Genomic DNA, 17,500 nt, shown 5'->3' on the forward strand with positions numbered 1-17,500 from the left:
CTCCGCCTTGAAGTGGTAGGCCACACAAGCTCCGAGAACGGGGCCGGCGTGTGCTGAAGAGTGTAGCGTGTAAATATCGTCTGAGTCCAAACGGCCTCTGGAAGCAACATTAGTGAAAAAAACTGTTCTTAATGATGTAAAGCTCGCCACCCCCCATTGGTCTCTGGAGTGACGAATCACGCTTCACCATTTGGAAGTCCGACGGACAAATCTGGGTTTTGGCGGCTGCCAGGAGAGTGCTACCTGCCCGAATGCATAGTGTCAACTGTCAAGTTTGGTGGAGGAGAAATACTGGTCTGGGGCTGTTTTTATGGTTCAGTCTCCTCCGGTGAAAGGAAATCTTAACCCTAGGCCTAGAGCATACAATGACATTCTAGACGATTCTGTGCTTCCAACTTTATGGCAAATGTGGTTTGTAGAAAAAGGTGTGGAAGAACTTGGCTGGCCTGCACAGAGCCCTGACCTCAACCCCATCTAACACCTTTGAGATAATTTGGAATGCCGACTGCGAGCCAGGACTAATTGCCTCAACATCAATGCCCGACCTCACTAATGCTCTTGCGGCTGAAAGGAAGAAAATCCCTGCAGCAATGTTCCAACATCTAGTGGAAAGCCTTCCCAGAAGAGTGGAGGCTGTTATAGCAGCAATGTTCCAACATCTAGTGGAAAGCCTTCCCAGAAGAGTGGAGGCTGTTATAGCAGCAATGTTCCAACATCTAGTGGAAAGCCTTCCCAGAAGAGTGGAGGATGTTATAGCAGCAATGTTCCAACATCTAGTGGAAAGCCTTCCCAGAAGAGTGGAGGCTGTTATAGCAGCAATGTTCCAACATCTAGTGGAAAGCCTTCCCAGAAGAGTGGAGGCTGTTATAGCAGCAAAGGGGTGATACACTCCATATTAATGCCCATGATTTTGGAATGAGATGTTCGACGAGCAGTTGTCCACATACTTTTGGTCATGCAGTGTACTTCGATATGATGATCAATATTTGACCATGAAGCCATTTCCACTGCCATTTCTCACATAATACATTTTACCGACACAAACAGATAATCTAATATTAAAGAAGTCTTCCAATATTCTGAAGTCTCAAGGTATTGCTCGCCTGAGGTAGAGTACCTTATGAAAAGCTGTTGACCACGCTTTCTTGATGTGTATAGTATTCTCTTGGGTATGCAATCTGGTTTCCGCTTAGGTTATGGATGTGTCACTGCAACCTTAAAGGTCCTCAATGATGTCACTATTGCCCTTGATTCTAAGCAATGTTGTACTGCTATTTTTATTGACTTGGCCAAAGCTTTTGATACGGTAAACCATTCCATTCTTGTGGGCCAGCTTTGTAGTATTGGTGTCTCTGAGGGGTCTTTGGCCTGGTTTGCTAACTACCTCTCTCAAAGAGTGCAGTGTATGAAGTCAGAAAATCTGCTGTCTCAGCCACTGCCTGTCACCAAGGGAGTACCCCAAGGCTCGACCCTAGGCCCCACACTCTTCTCAATTTACATCAACAACCCTTAACCTTGTTCTGAACACCTCCAAAACAAAGGTCATGTGGTTTGGTAAGAATAATGCCCCTCTCCCCAAAGGTGTGATTACTACCTCTGAGGGTTTAGAGCTTGAGGTAGTCACCTCAAACAAGTACTTGGGAGTATGGCTAGATGGTACACTGTCCTTCTCTCAGCACATATCAAAGCTGCATGCTAAAGTTAAATCTAGACTTGGTTTCCTCTATCGTAATCGCTCCTCTTTCATCCCAAACTAACCCTGATTCAGATGACCATCCTACCCATGCTAGATTACCGAGATGTAATTTATAGATCGGCAGATAAGGGTGCTCTCGAGCGGCTAGATGTTCTTTACCATTCGGCCATCAGATTTGCCACCAATGCTCCTCATAGGACACATCACTGCACTCTATACTCTTCTGTAAACTGGTCATCTCTGTATACCCAACGCAAGACCCACTGGTTGATGCTTATTTATAAAACCCTGTTAGGCCTCCCTTCCCCTATCTGAGATATCTACTGCAGCCCTCACCCTCCACATACAAACATCCGTTCTGCCAGTCACATTCTGTTAAAGGTCCACAAAGCACACACATCCCTGGGTCGCTCGTCTTTTCAGTTCTCAGCAGCTAGCGACTGGAACGAGCTGCAACAAACACTCAAACTGTTATTGTCTCTACCTTCTTGCCCTTTGTGCTGTTGTCTGTGCCCAATAATGCTCCTACCATGTTTTCTGCTTCTACCATGTTGTTGTTATGTTGTGTTGCTACCATGTTGTTGTTGTCATGTTGTGTTGCTACCATGTTGTTGTTATGTTGTGTTGCTACCATGTTGTTGTTGTCATGTTGTGTTGCTACCATGTTGTTGTCATGTTGTGTTGCTACCATGTTGTTGTTGTCATGTTGTGTTGCTACCATGTTGTTGTTATGTTGTGTTGCTACCATGTTGTTGTCATGTTGTGTTGCTACCATGTTGTTGTTGTCATGTTGTGTTGCTACCATGTTGTTGTTATGTTGTGTTGCTACCATGTTGTTGTCATGTTGTGTTGCTACCATGTTGTTGTCATGTTGTGTTGCTACCATGTTGTTGTCATGTTGTGTTGCTACCATGTTGTTGTTATGTTGTGTTGCTACCATGTTGTTGTCATGTTGTGTTGCTACCATGTTGTTGTTGTCATGTTGTGTTGCTACCATGTTGTTGTTATGTTGTGTTGCTACCATGTTGTTGTTATCATGTTGTGTTGCTACCATGTTGTTGTTGTCATGTTGTGTTGCTACCATGTTGTTGTTATGTTGTGTTGCTACCATGTTGTTGTTGTCATGTGTTGCTACCATGCTCTGTTGTTGTCTTAGGTCTCTCTTTACGTAGTGTTGTGTTGTCTCTCTTGTCGTGATGTGTTTTGTTCTATATTGATATTATTATTTACTTATATACAGTTGAAGTCAGAAGTTTACATACACTTAGGTTGGAGTCATTAAAACTCGTTTTTCAACCACTCCACACATTCCTTGTTAACAAACTATAGTTTTGGCAAGTCGGTTAGGACATCCACATTGTGCAAAATCACACAAGTAATTTTCCAACAATTGTTTACAGACAGATTATTTCACTTATAATTCACTGTATCACAATTCCAGTGGGTCAGAAGTTTACATACACTAAACTGACTGTGCCTTTAAACAGCTTGGAAAATTCCAGAAAATCATGTCATGGCTTTGGAAACTTCTGATAGGCTAATTGACATAATTTGAGTCAATTGGAGGTGGACCTGTGGATGTATTTCAAGGCCTAACTTCAAACTCAGTGCCTATTTGCTTGACATCATGGCAAATCAGCCAAGACCTCAGAAAAAAAATTGTAGACCTCCACAAGTCTGGTTCATCTATTCCAAACGCCTGAAGGTACCAAGTTCATCTGTACAAACAATAGTACGCAAGTATAAACACCATGGGACCATGCAGCCGTCATACCGCTCAGGAAGGAGACGCGTTTTGTCTCCTAGAGATGAACGTACTTTTGTGGGAAAAGTGCAAATCAATCCCAGAACAACAGCAAAAGGACCTTGTGAAGATGCTGGAGGAAACAGGTACAAAAATATCTATATCCACAGTAAAACAAGTCCTATATCGACATAATCTGAAAGGCCGCTCAGCAAGGAAGAAGCCACTGCTCCAAAACCACCATAAAAAAGCCAGACTGCGGTTTGCAACTGGTACCAGAACCATCTGTATATAGCCTCGTTATGTTATTTTATTGTGTTACTTGTTATTATTTTTTACTATTGTTTGGTAAATATTTTCTTAACTCTTCTTGAACTGCATTGTTGGTTAAGGGCTAGTAAGTAAAGCATTTCACAGAAAAGGTCTACTACACCTGTTGTATTCGGCACATGTGACAAATAAAGTTTGATTTGATTTGAAAAGATCCAAACATGTCCAACGAACAGATCATCTGTTGGCATTTATCACATTTGAAACGAAACCTCCTATTTCCATCACAATTGGTAATAATATTCTTTTTATACGGTTTGACTTTACTCGCATAAAAACTGTGGATGGAAATGTGGATCGTGTCTCACTAGGATAAACGTTGATTTTTGACTGAGCATCGCGGGTTCAATCCCAGTTCTTGGTACTCGTTTAAAAAAATAATAATATTACGAAGAAGAAGGCATATAGTGACGTCTTGGGGACCTGGACAAACGTGGAATATTGCAGTCTATCTTTAGTGATCTCGTTGCTCTTACCTTTCTTGTCTCCGAAGAACAGTGTCTGCTGTGCAGGGTTAGACCACTGGAGAGAAGTTTGGTCGTTGTACTCTACCCTGCAAGTCATGTTGGCCGTCCCCCCCTCTGTTACTGTCTGATTCTGGACCAAGGGTTGCTGCCCTGACGACCCTGGGGAGAGAGAGGAGAGAAGACAGTGAGAGAGAGGAGTAAATATGACAAACCATCATTCGTAGCGTAAGATTCATTGGGTTTAGTATGGGTAAACATTATTGCTAGCAGAAGACAAACGCAGTTCTTCCAATCTAAGAGAGATGGTTGTAGTTTTGTGCCAGCATCAAACCTTTTCAACGTTGAAGTTTTGATTTCCAAATACAGTATGTGTAGACAGTATACCCTGTAATTGCATAGAATGCTTCTATTCCTCTATACTGTAGCCTACATGGTTTAGTGTTCTACATGGTTTAGTGTTCTACATGGTTTAGTGTTCTACACCGTCATGGTTCAGTGTTCTACATGGTTTAGTGTTCTACATGGTTTAGTGTTCTACATGGTTTAGTGTTCTACATCGGCATGGTTTAGTGTTCTACATGGTTTAGTGTTCTACACCGTCATGGTTCAGTGTTCTACATGGTTTAGTGTTCTACATGGTGTAGTGTTCTACATGGTTTAGTGTTCTACATGGTGTAGTGTTCCACATGGTTTAGTGTTCTACATGGTTTAGTGTTCTACATCGGCATGGTTTAGTGTTCTACATGGTTTAGTGTTCTACACCGGCATGGTTTAGTGTTCTACATGGTTTAGTGTTCTACATGGTTTAGTGTTCTACATGGTTTAGTGTTCTACACCGGCATGGTTCAGTGTTCTACATGGTTTAGTGTTCTACATGGTTTAGTGTTCTACATGGTGTAGTGTTCTACATGGTTTAGTGTTCTACATGGTTTAGTGTTCTACACCGGCATGGTTCAGTGTTCTCCATGGTTTAGTGTTCTACATGGTTTAGTGTTCTACATGGTTTAGTGTTCTACATGGTTTACTGTTCTACACCAGCATGGTTCAGTGTTCTACATGGTTTAGTGTTCTACATGGTTTAGTGTTCTACACCGGCATGGTTTAGTGTTCTACATGGTTTAGTGTTCTACACCGACATAGTTTAGAGTTCTACATGGTTTAGTGTTTTATATGGTTTAGTGTTCTACATGGTTTAGTGTTCTACATCGGCATGGTTTAGTGTTCTACACCGACATGGTTTAGTGTTCTACATGGTTTAGTGTTGTACATGGTTTAGTGTTCTACATAGACATGGTTTAGGGTTCTACATGGTTTAGCATTCTACATAGTTTAGTGTTCTACATGGTTTAGTGTTCTACACCGACATGGTTTAGTGTTCTACATGGTTTAGTGTTCTACATGGTTTAGTGTTCTATATGGTTTAGTGTTCTACATGGACATGGTTTAGTGTTCTACATGGTTTAGTGTTCTACACCAACATGGTTTAGCGTTCTACATGGTTTAGTGTTCTATATGGTTTAGTGATCTACACCGACATGGTTTAGTGTTCTACATGGTTTAGTGTTCTACATGGTTTAGTATTCTATATGGTTTAGTGTTCTATATGGACATGGTTTAGTGTTCTATATGGTTTAGTGTTCTATATGGTTTAGTGTTCTATATGGTTTAGTGTTCTATATGGTTTAGTGTTCTATATGGACATGGTTTAGTGTTCTACATGGTTTAGTGTTCTACACCGACATGGGTTAGTGTTCTACATGATTTAGTGTTCTACATGATTTAGTGTTATACATGATTTAGTGTTCTACATGGTTTAGTGTTCTATATGGTTTAGTGTTCTACATGGTTTAGTGTTCTACATGGTTTAGTGTTCTATATGGACATGGTTTAGTGTTCTACATGGTTTAGTGTTCTACATGGTTTAATGTTCTACATGGTTTAGTGTTCTACATGGATTAGTCATGTTCATGGTTTACTGTTAAATGTTGTCATGTGTCTTGTGTACCATTCATCAAATTCCCTCTCAGGAAATACAACACGACGTTGCCTCTCAGGAAATACAACACCACGTTCCCTCTCAGGAAATACAACACCACGTTCCCTCTCAGGAAATACAACACGACGTTCCCTCTCAGGAAATACAACACGACGTTCCCTCTCAGGAAATACAACACGACGTTCCCTCTCAGGAAATACAACACGACGTTCCCTCTCAGGAAATACAACACGACGTTCCCTCTCAGGAAATACAACACAACGTTTCCTCTCAGGAAATACAACACGACGTTTCCTCTCAGGAAATACAACACGACGTTCCCTCTCAGGAAATACAACACGACGTTTCCTCTCAGGAAATACAACACGAAGTTCCCTCTCAGGAAATACAACACGACGTTCCCTCTCAGGAAATACAACACGAAGTTCCCTCTCAGGAAATACAACACAACGTTCCTTCTCAGGAAATACAACACGACGATTAGACCCATATTATGAATATGTATTAAAAACTGACATTATAGCGGTAGAGGGTCGTTGGCATTCCACTGAACAAGGCGTTCTCTGTGGTATCAGGACACCAGCATGTGTAACATCCGTCCCATTTCCGCATATAGAACAAAGTAGAGGAGATACGTTGGATGGAGCCTACTCTCCAGGAAGGAGGCTGAAAGGCCTAATTACTAGCCCAAGATTGAGCTCTCCTCTGGGGGGTAAATTAGCTCCTCTACGGGCCTCTCTAACTAAGAACCACCACTAAAGTCTCAGGATAAAACGCGGCTTAATGCTCACACACACACACAGGGAGGAAGGGGGACGGAGAGCGATGGGGCGGGAGAGGGAGGGAGAGAGATGGACAGGGAGGGAGGGAAGGGGAAGAGAGAGAGGGAGAGATGGACAAGGAGGAAGGGAAGGGGGAGAGAGGGAGGGAGAGATGGACAGGGAGGGAGAGATGGACAAGGAGGAAGGGAAGGGGGAGAGAGAGAGAGGGAGAAAGAAAGAGAGATAAAATCAAAACAAATACTTTGTTGGCCCAATAGTTATTACATAATTTACAATACAAACTTTATTTAAAATATAAACTTAAATTTCATTTAACCTAGAAAGTTAGAACCAAACCCCTCTCCTCGTCCACTGCACCTGCACAGCAGTGATTCTATGGCTGATCACTAGAGCTGACCCCGGTGTGGACACCCCTGCAGCCACCCCCCGGTGTGGACACCCCTGCAGCCACCCCCCCAGTCTGGCCGTCTCAGCCCACTCCCTCAGTCTGGCCGTCTCAGCCCACCTCCTCAGCCCACCTCCTCAGCCCACCCCCTCAGCCTGGCCGTCTCAGCCCACCCCCTCAGCCTGGCCGTCTCAGCCCACCTCCTCAGCCCACCCCCTCAGCCTGGCCGTCTCAGCCCACCCCCTCAGTCTGGCCGTCTCAGCCCACCTCCTCAGCCCACCCCCTCAGCCTGGCCGTCTCAGCCCACCCCTCAGCCTGGCCGTCTCAGCCCACCCCCTCAGCCTGGCCGTCTCAGCCCACCTCCTCAGCCCACCCCCTCAGCCTGGCCGTCTCAGCCCAGCCAGCCACCCCCTCAGTCTGGCCGTCTCAGCCCACCTCCTCAGCCCACCCCCTCAGCCTGGCCGTCTCAGCCCACCCCCCCCTCAGCCTGGCCGTCTCAGCCCACCCCCTCAGCCTGGCCGTCTCAGCCTGGCCGTCCACCCCCCCTCAGTCTGGCCGTCTCAGCCCACCCCTCAGTCTGGCCGTCTCAGCCCACCCCCTCAGTCTGGCCGTCTCAGCCCACCCCCTCAGTCTGGCCGTCTCAGCCCACCCCCTCAGCCTGGCCGTCTCAGCCCACCCCTCAGCCTGGCCGTCTCAGCCCACCCCCTCAGTCTGGCCGTCTCAGCCCACTCCCTCAGTCTGGCCGTCTCAGCCCACCCCCTCAGCCTGGCCGTCTCAGCCCTCCCCCTCAGCCTGGCCGTCTCAGCCCTCCCCCTCAGCCTGGCCGTCTCAGCCCTCCCCCTCAGCCTGGCCGTCTCAGCCCACCCCCCTCAGTCTGGCCTTCTCAGCCCACCCCCTCAGCCTGACCTGCTCAGCCCTCCCCCTCAGCCCACCCCCTCAGTCTGGCCGTCTCAGCCAACCTCCTCAGCCCACCCCCTCAGTCTGGCCGTCTCAGCCCACCTCCTCAGCCCACCCCCTCAGTCTGGCCGTCTCAGCCCACCCCCTCAGCCTGGCCGTCTCAGCCCACCCCCACACTTTCACCATAACAGAAGCCCAGAGTACAGTAGCTTGACCCATGATCTAAACCCACTACCCAGGCTAAACATCACCCTGTGTGTCTGTAACAACACTGGGCACATCACCCTTTGTGTCTGTAATTACACTGGGCACATCACCTTGTGTGTCTGTAATTACACTGGGCACATCACCTTGTGTGTCTGTAATTACACTGGGAACATCACCCTGTGTGTCTGTAATTACACGGGGCACATCACATTGTGTGTCTGTTACAACACTGGGCACATCACCCTGTGTGTCTGTAACAACACTGGGCACATCACCCTGTGTGTCTGTAACAACACTGGGCACATCACCCTGTGTGTCTGTAACAGCACTGGGCACATCACCCTGTGTGTCTGTAACAGCACTGGGCACATCACCCTGTGTGTCTGTAACAGCACTGGGCACAATACCCCGTGTGTCTGTAATTACACTGGGCACATCACCCTGTGAGTCTGTAATTACACCGGGCACATTACCCCGTGTGTCTGTAATTACACTGGGCACATCACCCTGTGTGTCTGTAATTACACCGGGCACATCACCCCGTGTGTCTGTAATTACACTGGGCACATCACCCCGGGTGTCTGTAATTACACTGGGCACATCACCCTGTGTGTCTGTAATTACACTGGGCACCTCACCCTGTGAGTCTGTAATTACACTGGGCACATCACCCTGTGAGTCTGTAAAACAACACTGGGCACATCACCCTGTGTGTCTGTAATTACACCGGGCACATCACCCTGTGTGTCTGTAATTGCACTTGGCACATCATTCTCCACTGTCTGTGAGACAGGCGTATCAACCTCATAGTAAGATGCTCTTTGTAATCACTGCCGGGAGTTCAGCCACTTTCACGACACCCCTGAGCTCCCAGCCACGGCAACCAGCCACGGCAACCTGCCACGGCAACCCGCCACGGCAACCCGCCACGGCAACCTGGCTACATTAACAATCGTCAACATTAACATCAACCGTATGAATCTTGCAATTCCCATGTTTAGGGTTGAGTCTGGCCCGAAGGTGGAGGCCCGTGCTCAGCTGTGTAGCAGAGGGATCCATCATGTGCCCCACTAACCCCTCTCCCTGTATGTGCATGCTTACTGCTTTCACCCCCCCCCCCCAATCAAAACACTTCAGACTACCCGTGGTCGCATTAAAACCCTGTAGGCTTTCTCCTCATACCTCACCTGATACGAAATAACCTCATGTTTTTGTTGTTGTCGGTCAGTCAAAAAAAACAAACATGAAAACCTGCCTTATTAAGTGGTAAAGTGTTACAACAGTTTTTTATATTTTATTTTTTTATATCAGAGTAATAACTCTCTCTTTGGGATGGCGAATTTCCGGTTAAGGTGTGAGCTCTCGCATCAGGTCGCCATCGCAAATGAACGGTGGTGGCACATTGGATATGTTCGAGAAGCAGTTGAAAGATTTTCATAGCCAATATCCTCCACTGTCACATTTTGATTCTGACATACACCTGAAACCGTGACGGAGATAAAAGGATGGCTTCTCCACGTTTAAAAAAAATATATATAATCTTCTTCATAGCTCCAGAAAGCCAGCTCCATCATCCAGGCAGATCGCTCAAGATTGACTTCGAAAATAGACGTCCACGTCCTGAGGACATCAGGGAAATGCCTTCAAAACTGCCCACCAGGGGCGCAACAATGAGCGCTATTGCCAGGCTTGGGTTTTGCTAAATCGTATGACTCCAAATCCAAAGGTCACTTGTTCAATCCTAGTGGTAAACACTCATTTAAACCTTCACTACCATCCAACTAGGCTTCCATCAGGCTAGATACCTTCACTACCTTCCAACTAGGCTTCCATCAGACTAGATATCTTCACTACCATCCAGCTAGGCTTGCGTCAGAATAGATATTTTCACTACCATCCAACTGGGCTTCCATCAGGCTAGATACCTTCACTACCATCCAACTAGGCTTCCATCAGACTAGATATCTTCACTACCATCCAACTAGGCTTCCGTCAGAATAGATACCTTCACTACCATCCAACTAGGCTTCCATCAGACTAGATACCTTCACTACCATCCAACTAGGCTTCCATCAGACTAGATATCTTCACTACCATCCAACTGGGCTTCCATCAGGCTAGATACCTTCACTACCATCCAACTAGGCTTCCATCAGACTAGATACCTTCACTACCATCCAACTGGGCTTCCATCAGGCTAGATACCTTCACTACCATCAGACTAGATACCTTCACTACCATCCAACTGGGCTTCCATCAGGCTAGATGCCTTCACTACCATCCAACTGGGTTTCCATCAGACTAGATACCTTCACTACCATCCAACTAGACTTCCATCAGACTAGATACCTTCACTACCATTCCAAACCTGAACCATTAACTTCAAGATCCACCATACAGATATCGCTCTGCCATTTCCTGGTTGATAAACTTCCAGTAGTTTGCCTAATTTAAAAAACAAACCAGTATAGTGTATAGAATCGTTGCAACATCTAAACTGCTCTGAAATATATTTTCTATAACCACAAATGATGTATTTTCTGATGTTTTGAAGCTCCTGTACAAAACCGAAAGAAAAACGAAAAAAAACAACATCTTAAGAGTGGAAAGCATAGAAATAGCACACCTAGAACAGATATACCTCTTTAAAACTTTATTTCAATGAGAACGACAGATCTATTACACACATTTCTATGTGAATTTGGTCAGGCCGCTCCCAACAAAGTTACATGTTGCAGTTTTAACCTTCTGGGATGAATCACTTAAAAGTAATGTTTTCACCCTAAACAAAACCTTAACCCTCAACTTCGGGATTTAACGTTTGGAGAAATGGAACGACGTTAAGCAGGAGTCATCGACCCAGGGTGTCAAAAACACTTTGAAATGTGACGTTTGGAGAAACATGGATAAACCGCGAGATCTTGTTCACATCATCACCACCATCATCAATCCCGTCACTACCATCCAACTAGGCTTCCTTCAGACTAGATACCTTCACTACCATCCAACTAGGCTTCCATCAGAATAGATACCTTCACTTACCATCCAACTAGGCTTCCATCAGACTAGATACCTTCACTACCATCCAACTAGGCTTCCGTCAGAATAGATACCTTCACTACCATCCAACTGGGCTTCCACTAGAATAGATACCTTCACTACCATCCAACTAGGCTTCCACTAGAATAGATACCTTCACTACCATCCAACTAGGCTTCCATCAGACTAGATACCTTCACTACCATCCAACTAGGCTTCCGTCAGAATAGATACCTTCACTACCATCCAACTGGGCTTCCACTAGAATAGATACCTTCACTACCATCCAACTAGGCTTCCATCAGAATAGATACCTTCACTACCATCCAACTAGGCTTCCATCAGACTAGATACCTTCACTACCATCCAACTGGGCTTCCATCAGACTAGATACCTTCACTACCATCCAACTGGGCTTCCATCAGACTAGATACCTTCACTACCATCCAACTAGACTTCCATCAGAATAGATACCTTCACTACCATCCAACTAGGCTTCCATCAGAATAGATACCTTCACTACCATCCAACTAGGCTTCCATCAGAATAGATACCTTCACTACCATCCAACTAGGCTTCCGTCAGAATAGATACCTTCACTACCATCCAACTGGGCTTCCATCAGGCTAGATGCCTTCACTACCATCCAACTGGGCTTCCATCAGACTAGATACCTTCACTACCATCCAACTAGACTTCCATCAGACTAGATACCTTCATTACCATTCCAAACCTTAACCATTAACTTCAAGATCCACCATACAGATATCGCTCTGCCATTTCCTGGTTGATAAACTTCCAGTAGTTTGCCTAATTTAAAAAACAAACCAGTATAGTGTATAGAATCGTTGCAACATCTAAACTGCTCTGAAATATATTTTCTATAACCACAAATGATGTATTTTCTGATGTTTTGAAGCTCCTGTACAAAACTGAAAGAAAAAGACAAAAAAACAACAACTTAAGAGTGGAAAGCATAGAAATAGCACACCTAGAACAGATATACCTCTTTTTAAAACTTTATTTCAATGAGAACGACAGATCTATTACACACATTTCTATGTGAATTTGGTCAGGCCGCTCCCAACAAAGTTACATGTTGCAGTTTTAACCTTCTGGGATGAATCGCTTAAACGTAATGTTTTCACCCTAAACAAAACCTTAACCCTCAACTTCGGGATTTGACGTTTGGAGAAATGGAACGAGGTTAAGCAGGAGTCGTCGACCCAGGATGTCAAAAACACTTTGAAATGTGACGTTTGGAGAAATATGGATAAACCGCGAGATCTTGTTCACATCATCACCACCATCATCAATCCCGTCACTACCATCCAACTAGGCTTCCATCAGACTAGATACCTTCACTACCATCCAACTATGCTTCCATCAGAATAGATACCTTCACTACCATCCAACTAGGCTTCCGTCAGAATAGATACCTTCACTACCATCCAACTGGGCTTCCACTAGAATAGATACCTTCACTACCATCCAACTAGGCTTCCACTAGAATAGATACCTTCACTACCATCCAACTAGGCTTCCACTAGAATAGATACCTTCACTACCATCCAACTAGGCTTCCATCAGACTAGATACCTTCACTACCATCCAACTAGGCTTCCGTCAGAATAGATACCTTCACTACCATCCAACTATGCTTCCATCAGAATAGATACATTCACTACCATCCAACTAGGCTTCCATCAGAATAGATACCTTCACTACCATCCAACTAGGCTTCCATCAGACTAGATACCTTCACTACCATCCAACTATGCTTCCATCAGAATAGATACATTCACTACCATCCAACTAGGCTTCCATCAGAATAGATACCTTCACTACCATCCAACTAGGCTTCCATCAGAATAAATACCTTCACTACCATCCAACTAGGCTTCCATCAGACTAGATACCTTCACTACCATCCAACTGGGCTTCCATCAGACTAGATACCTTCACTACCATCCAACTAGGCTTCCATCAGAATAGATACCTTCACTACCATCCAACTAGGCTTCCATCAGACTAGATACCTTCACTACCATCCAACTAGGCTTCCATCAGACTATATACCTTCACTACCATCCAACTAGGCTTCCATTAGAATAGATACCTTCACTACCATCCAACTAGGCTTCCGTCAGAATAGATACCTTCACTACCATCCAACTAGGCTTCCATCAGACTAGATACATTCACTACCATCCAACTAGGCTTCCATCAGAATAGATACCTTCACTACCATCCAACTGAGCTTCCATCAGGCTAGATGCCTTCACTACCATCCAACTGGGCTTCCATCAGGCTAGATGCCTTCACTACCATCCAACTGGGCTTCCATCAGACTAGATACCTTCACTACCATCCAACTAGACTTCCATCAGACTAGATACCTTCACTACCATTCCAAACCTTAACCATTAACTTCAAGATCCACCATACAGATATCGCTCTGCCATTTCCTGGTTGATAAACTTCCAGTAGTTTGCCTAATTTAAAAAACAAACCAGTATAGTGTATAGAATCGTTGCAACATCTAAACTGCTCTGAAATATATTTTCTATAACCACAAATGATGTATTTTCTGATGTTTTGAAGCTCCTGTACAAAACCGAAAGAAAAACGAAAAAAAACAACAACTTAAGAGTGGAAAGCATAGAAATAGCAAACCTAGAACAGATATACCTCTTTTTAAAACTTTATTTCAATGAGAACGACAGATCTATTACACACATTTCTATGTGAATTTGGTCAGGCCGCTCCCAACAAAGTTACATGTTGCAGTTTTAACCTTCTGGGATGAATCGCTTAAACGTAATGTTTTCACCCTAAACAAAACCTTAACCCTCAACTTCGGGATTTGACGTTTGGAGAAATGGAACGAGGTTAAGCAGGAGTCGTCGACCCAGGGTGTCAAAAACACTTTGAAATGTGACGTTTGGAGAAACATGGATAAACCGCGAGATCTTGTTCACATCATCACCACCACCACCATCATCAATCCCGTCACTACCATCCAACTAGGCTTCCATCAGACTAGATACCTTCACTACCATCCAACTGGGCTTCCATCAGACTAGATATCTTCACTACCATCCAACTGGGCTTCCATCAGACTAGATACCTTCACTACCATCCAACTAGGCTTCCATCAGACTAGATACCTTCACTACCATCCAACTAGGCTTCCATCAGACTAGATACCTTCACTACCATCCAACTAGGCTTCCATCAGAATAGATACCTTACCCCCCCCCCCCCCAAAGAAATTCATCGAGCTAACCATTCTCTTATCGATCATTATCTTATTTTATCTGCATACTACAATTCAGCGTTTAGCTGCAAATGAGTACAAGACAGCCTAACCATTAATACAATCGTTGATACTTGGGACACAGCCACAGTGCTCCAATCTAATCCATGTTATTTTAAATGGACGGCGTTGTTTTCCCGAGCAGCTAATCTGTTTTTCTATCCAAACCATTCTTCAGAGAACGTTCTCAAGGGTCAGTGTTCGTTCTAATAAAGCTTTAGCTCATTCAATTTCAATTTCCACTGACCTTTTCCCAACAAACGAGGAACACCAACTTTACATCTCGTTAACCAACCATGCAACAACAATGACACAAATGGCACTATTCATCTACATGATTGCACTACCTGGTGGGAGCATTTTGGACTCTGTACACAACTGAAGACAGCCTGAGATACTGTATAATAGTCTATAGCATATGATGGAAACGTACTTGGTGTGATAAAAATAATCACAGACAGACAGACAGACAGACAGACAGACAGACAGACCAGACCAGACCAGACCAGACCAGACCAGACCAAACCAGACCAGACCAGACCAGACCAGACCAGACCAGACCAAACCAGACCAGACCAGACCAAACCAGACCAGACCAGACCAGACCAGACCAGAGTCCTGGTTTTCCATAAATCCTGGTTGGAATATCCCTAATCCAGAATCCTCCAACCATGATTTCTAGAAAACCTGGGTATTTAGAAAAAGTTACTGGTATTTTGCAACCCTAAACGTACCGTATCCCAAACATTTTAGTACGTTAGCATCTGTAATTATTTAGTCTTTTAACCTCCCACGTCAGAGCTCTGATCTCGACCCTCCCACGTCAGAGCTCTGATCTCGACCCTCCCACGTCAGAGCTCTGATCTCTACCCTCCCACGTCAGAGCTCTGATCTCTACCCTCCCACGTCAGAGCTCTGATCTCTACCCTCCCACGTCAGAGCTCTGATCTCTACCCTCCCACGTCAGAGCTCTGATCTCTACCCTCCCACGTCAGAGCTCTGATCTCTACCCTCCCACGTCAGAGCTCTGATCTCTATCCTCCCACGTCAGAGCTCTGATCTCTACCCTCCCACGTCAGAGCTCTGATCTCCACCCTCCCACGTCAGAGCTCTGATCTCTACCCTCCCACGTCAGAGCTCTGATCTCTACCCTCCCACGTCAGAGCTCTGATCTCTACCCTCCCACGTCAGAGCTCTGATCTCGACCCTCCCACGTCAGAGCTCTGATCTCTACCCTCCCACGTCAGAGCTCTGATCTCCACCCTCCCACGTCAGAGCTCTGATCTCTACCCTCCCACGTCAGAGCTCTGATCTCTACCCTCCCACGTCAGAGCTCTGATCTCTGCCCTCCCACGTCAGGCTCTGATCTCTGCCCTCCCACGTCAGAGCTCTGATCTCAGCCCTCCCACGTCAGAGCTCTGATCTCTACCCTCCCACGTCAGAGCTCTGATCTCTACCCTCCCACGTCAGAGCTCTGATCTCTACCCTCCCACGTCAGAGCTCTGATCTCTACCCTCCCACGTCAGGCTCTGATCTCCACCCTCCCACGTCAGAGCTCTGATCTTTACCCTCCCACGTCAGAGCTCTGATCTCTATCCTCCCACGTCAGAGCTCTGATCTCTATCCTCCCACGTCAGAGCTCTGATCTCAACCCTCCCACGTCAGAGCTCTGATCTCTACCCTCCCACGTCAGAGCTCTGATCTCTACCCTCCCACGTCAGAGCTCTGATCTCTACCCTCCCACGTCAGAGCTCTGATCTCTACCCTCCCACGTCAGAGCTCTGATCTCTACCCTCCCACGTCAGAGCTCTGATCTCTACCCTCCCACGTCAGAGCTCTGATCTCTACCCTCCCACGTCAGAGCTCTGATCTCTACCCTCCCACGTCAGAGCTCTGATCTCTACCCTTCCACATCAGAGCCGTGATTACGCTAAGACAAGAACCTTCTGTTCCCTCCGAGTATATACTTTCCAGGGCTGAAGTGTATACGTTTTTAGGACTGGCTTGTACACTTCTGAGTGAAGTGTGCTTGTAGGAGGGTCCTTAGCCAAACAATCTTCTGCAATCAGCATAACCACACAAACACTACAACACACGCAATGTCTTAATGAACACTCACTTGAATGCAATTCATATCTGGTTTCAGCTACAGGCTTTCTGCAGCGCCATGTAGGAAACTAAAGTCAATTTCCAGGGAAATATCCTGCTGCTACAACAAAGTATAAATCTAACACTGATATAGTATTATAGTATAATATAGTATAATACTGATATAGGATCATGGCGTGACCCAAATACAACCAATGCTGTTCCTGTTGATGTACAACCCATTAGTCCTGTTGATGTACAACCCATTAGTCCTGTTGATGTACAACCCATTAGTCCTGTTGATGTACAACCCATTAGTCCTGTTGATGTACAACCCATTAGTCCTGTTGATGTACAACCCATTAGTCCTGTTGATGTACAACCCATTAGTCCTGTTGATTGAACCATTTTCACTTCCTAGTGCACTGTTTTTGACGACTGCAAATAAGTCTCTGGTCAAAAGTAGTGCATTAAATAGGGAATAGGGTCCCATAGGGCCCTGGTCTAAAATAGTGCACTAAATAGGGAATATGGTCCCATAGGGCCCTGG

At 45.3% G+C, this 17,500-nt stretch overlaps 1 protein-coding gene across 2 annotated transcripts in view; it reads right to left on the reverse strand.

Annotated features, from left to right (window-relative positions):
• Positions 1-17,500, reverse strand: part of cadm2a (cell adhesion molecule 2a) — a 783,895-nt gene that overhangs the window by 226,147 nt on the left and 540,248 nt on the right. For both annotated transcript variants that reach the window (XM_065004991.1, XM_065004990.1), the window contains exon 2: positions 4,247-4,396. In XM_065004991.1, the coding sequence (XP_064861063.1) occupies positions 4,247-4,396 (150 nt within the window). The remainder of the gene's footprint in view (positions 1-4,246; positions 4,397-17,500) is intronic.

This window comes from Oncorhynchus nerka, linkage group LG19 (genome assembly GCF_034236695.1).
Source record: "Oncorhynchus nerka isolate Pitt River linkage group LG19, Oner_Uvic_2.0, whole genome shotgun sequence".
Classification (NCBI taxonomy): domain Eukaryota; kingdom Metazoa; phylum Chordata; class Actinopteri; order Salmoniformes; family Salmonidae; genus Oncorhynchus; species Oncorhynchus nerka.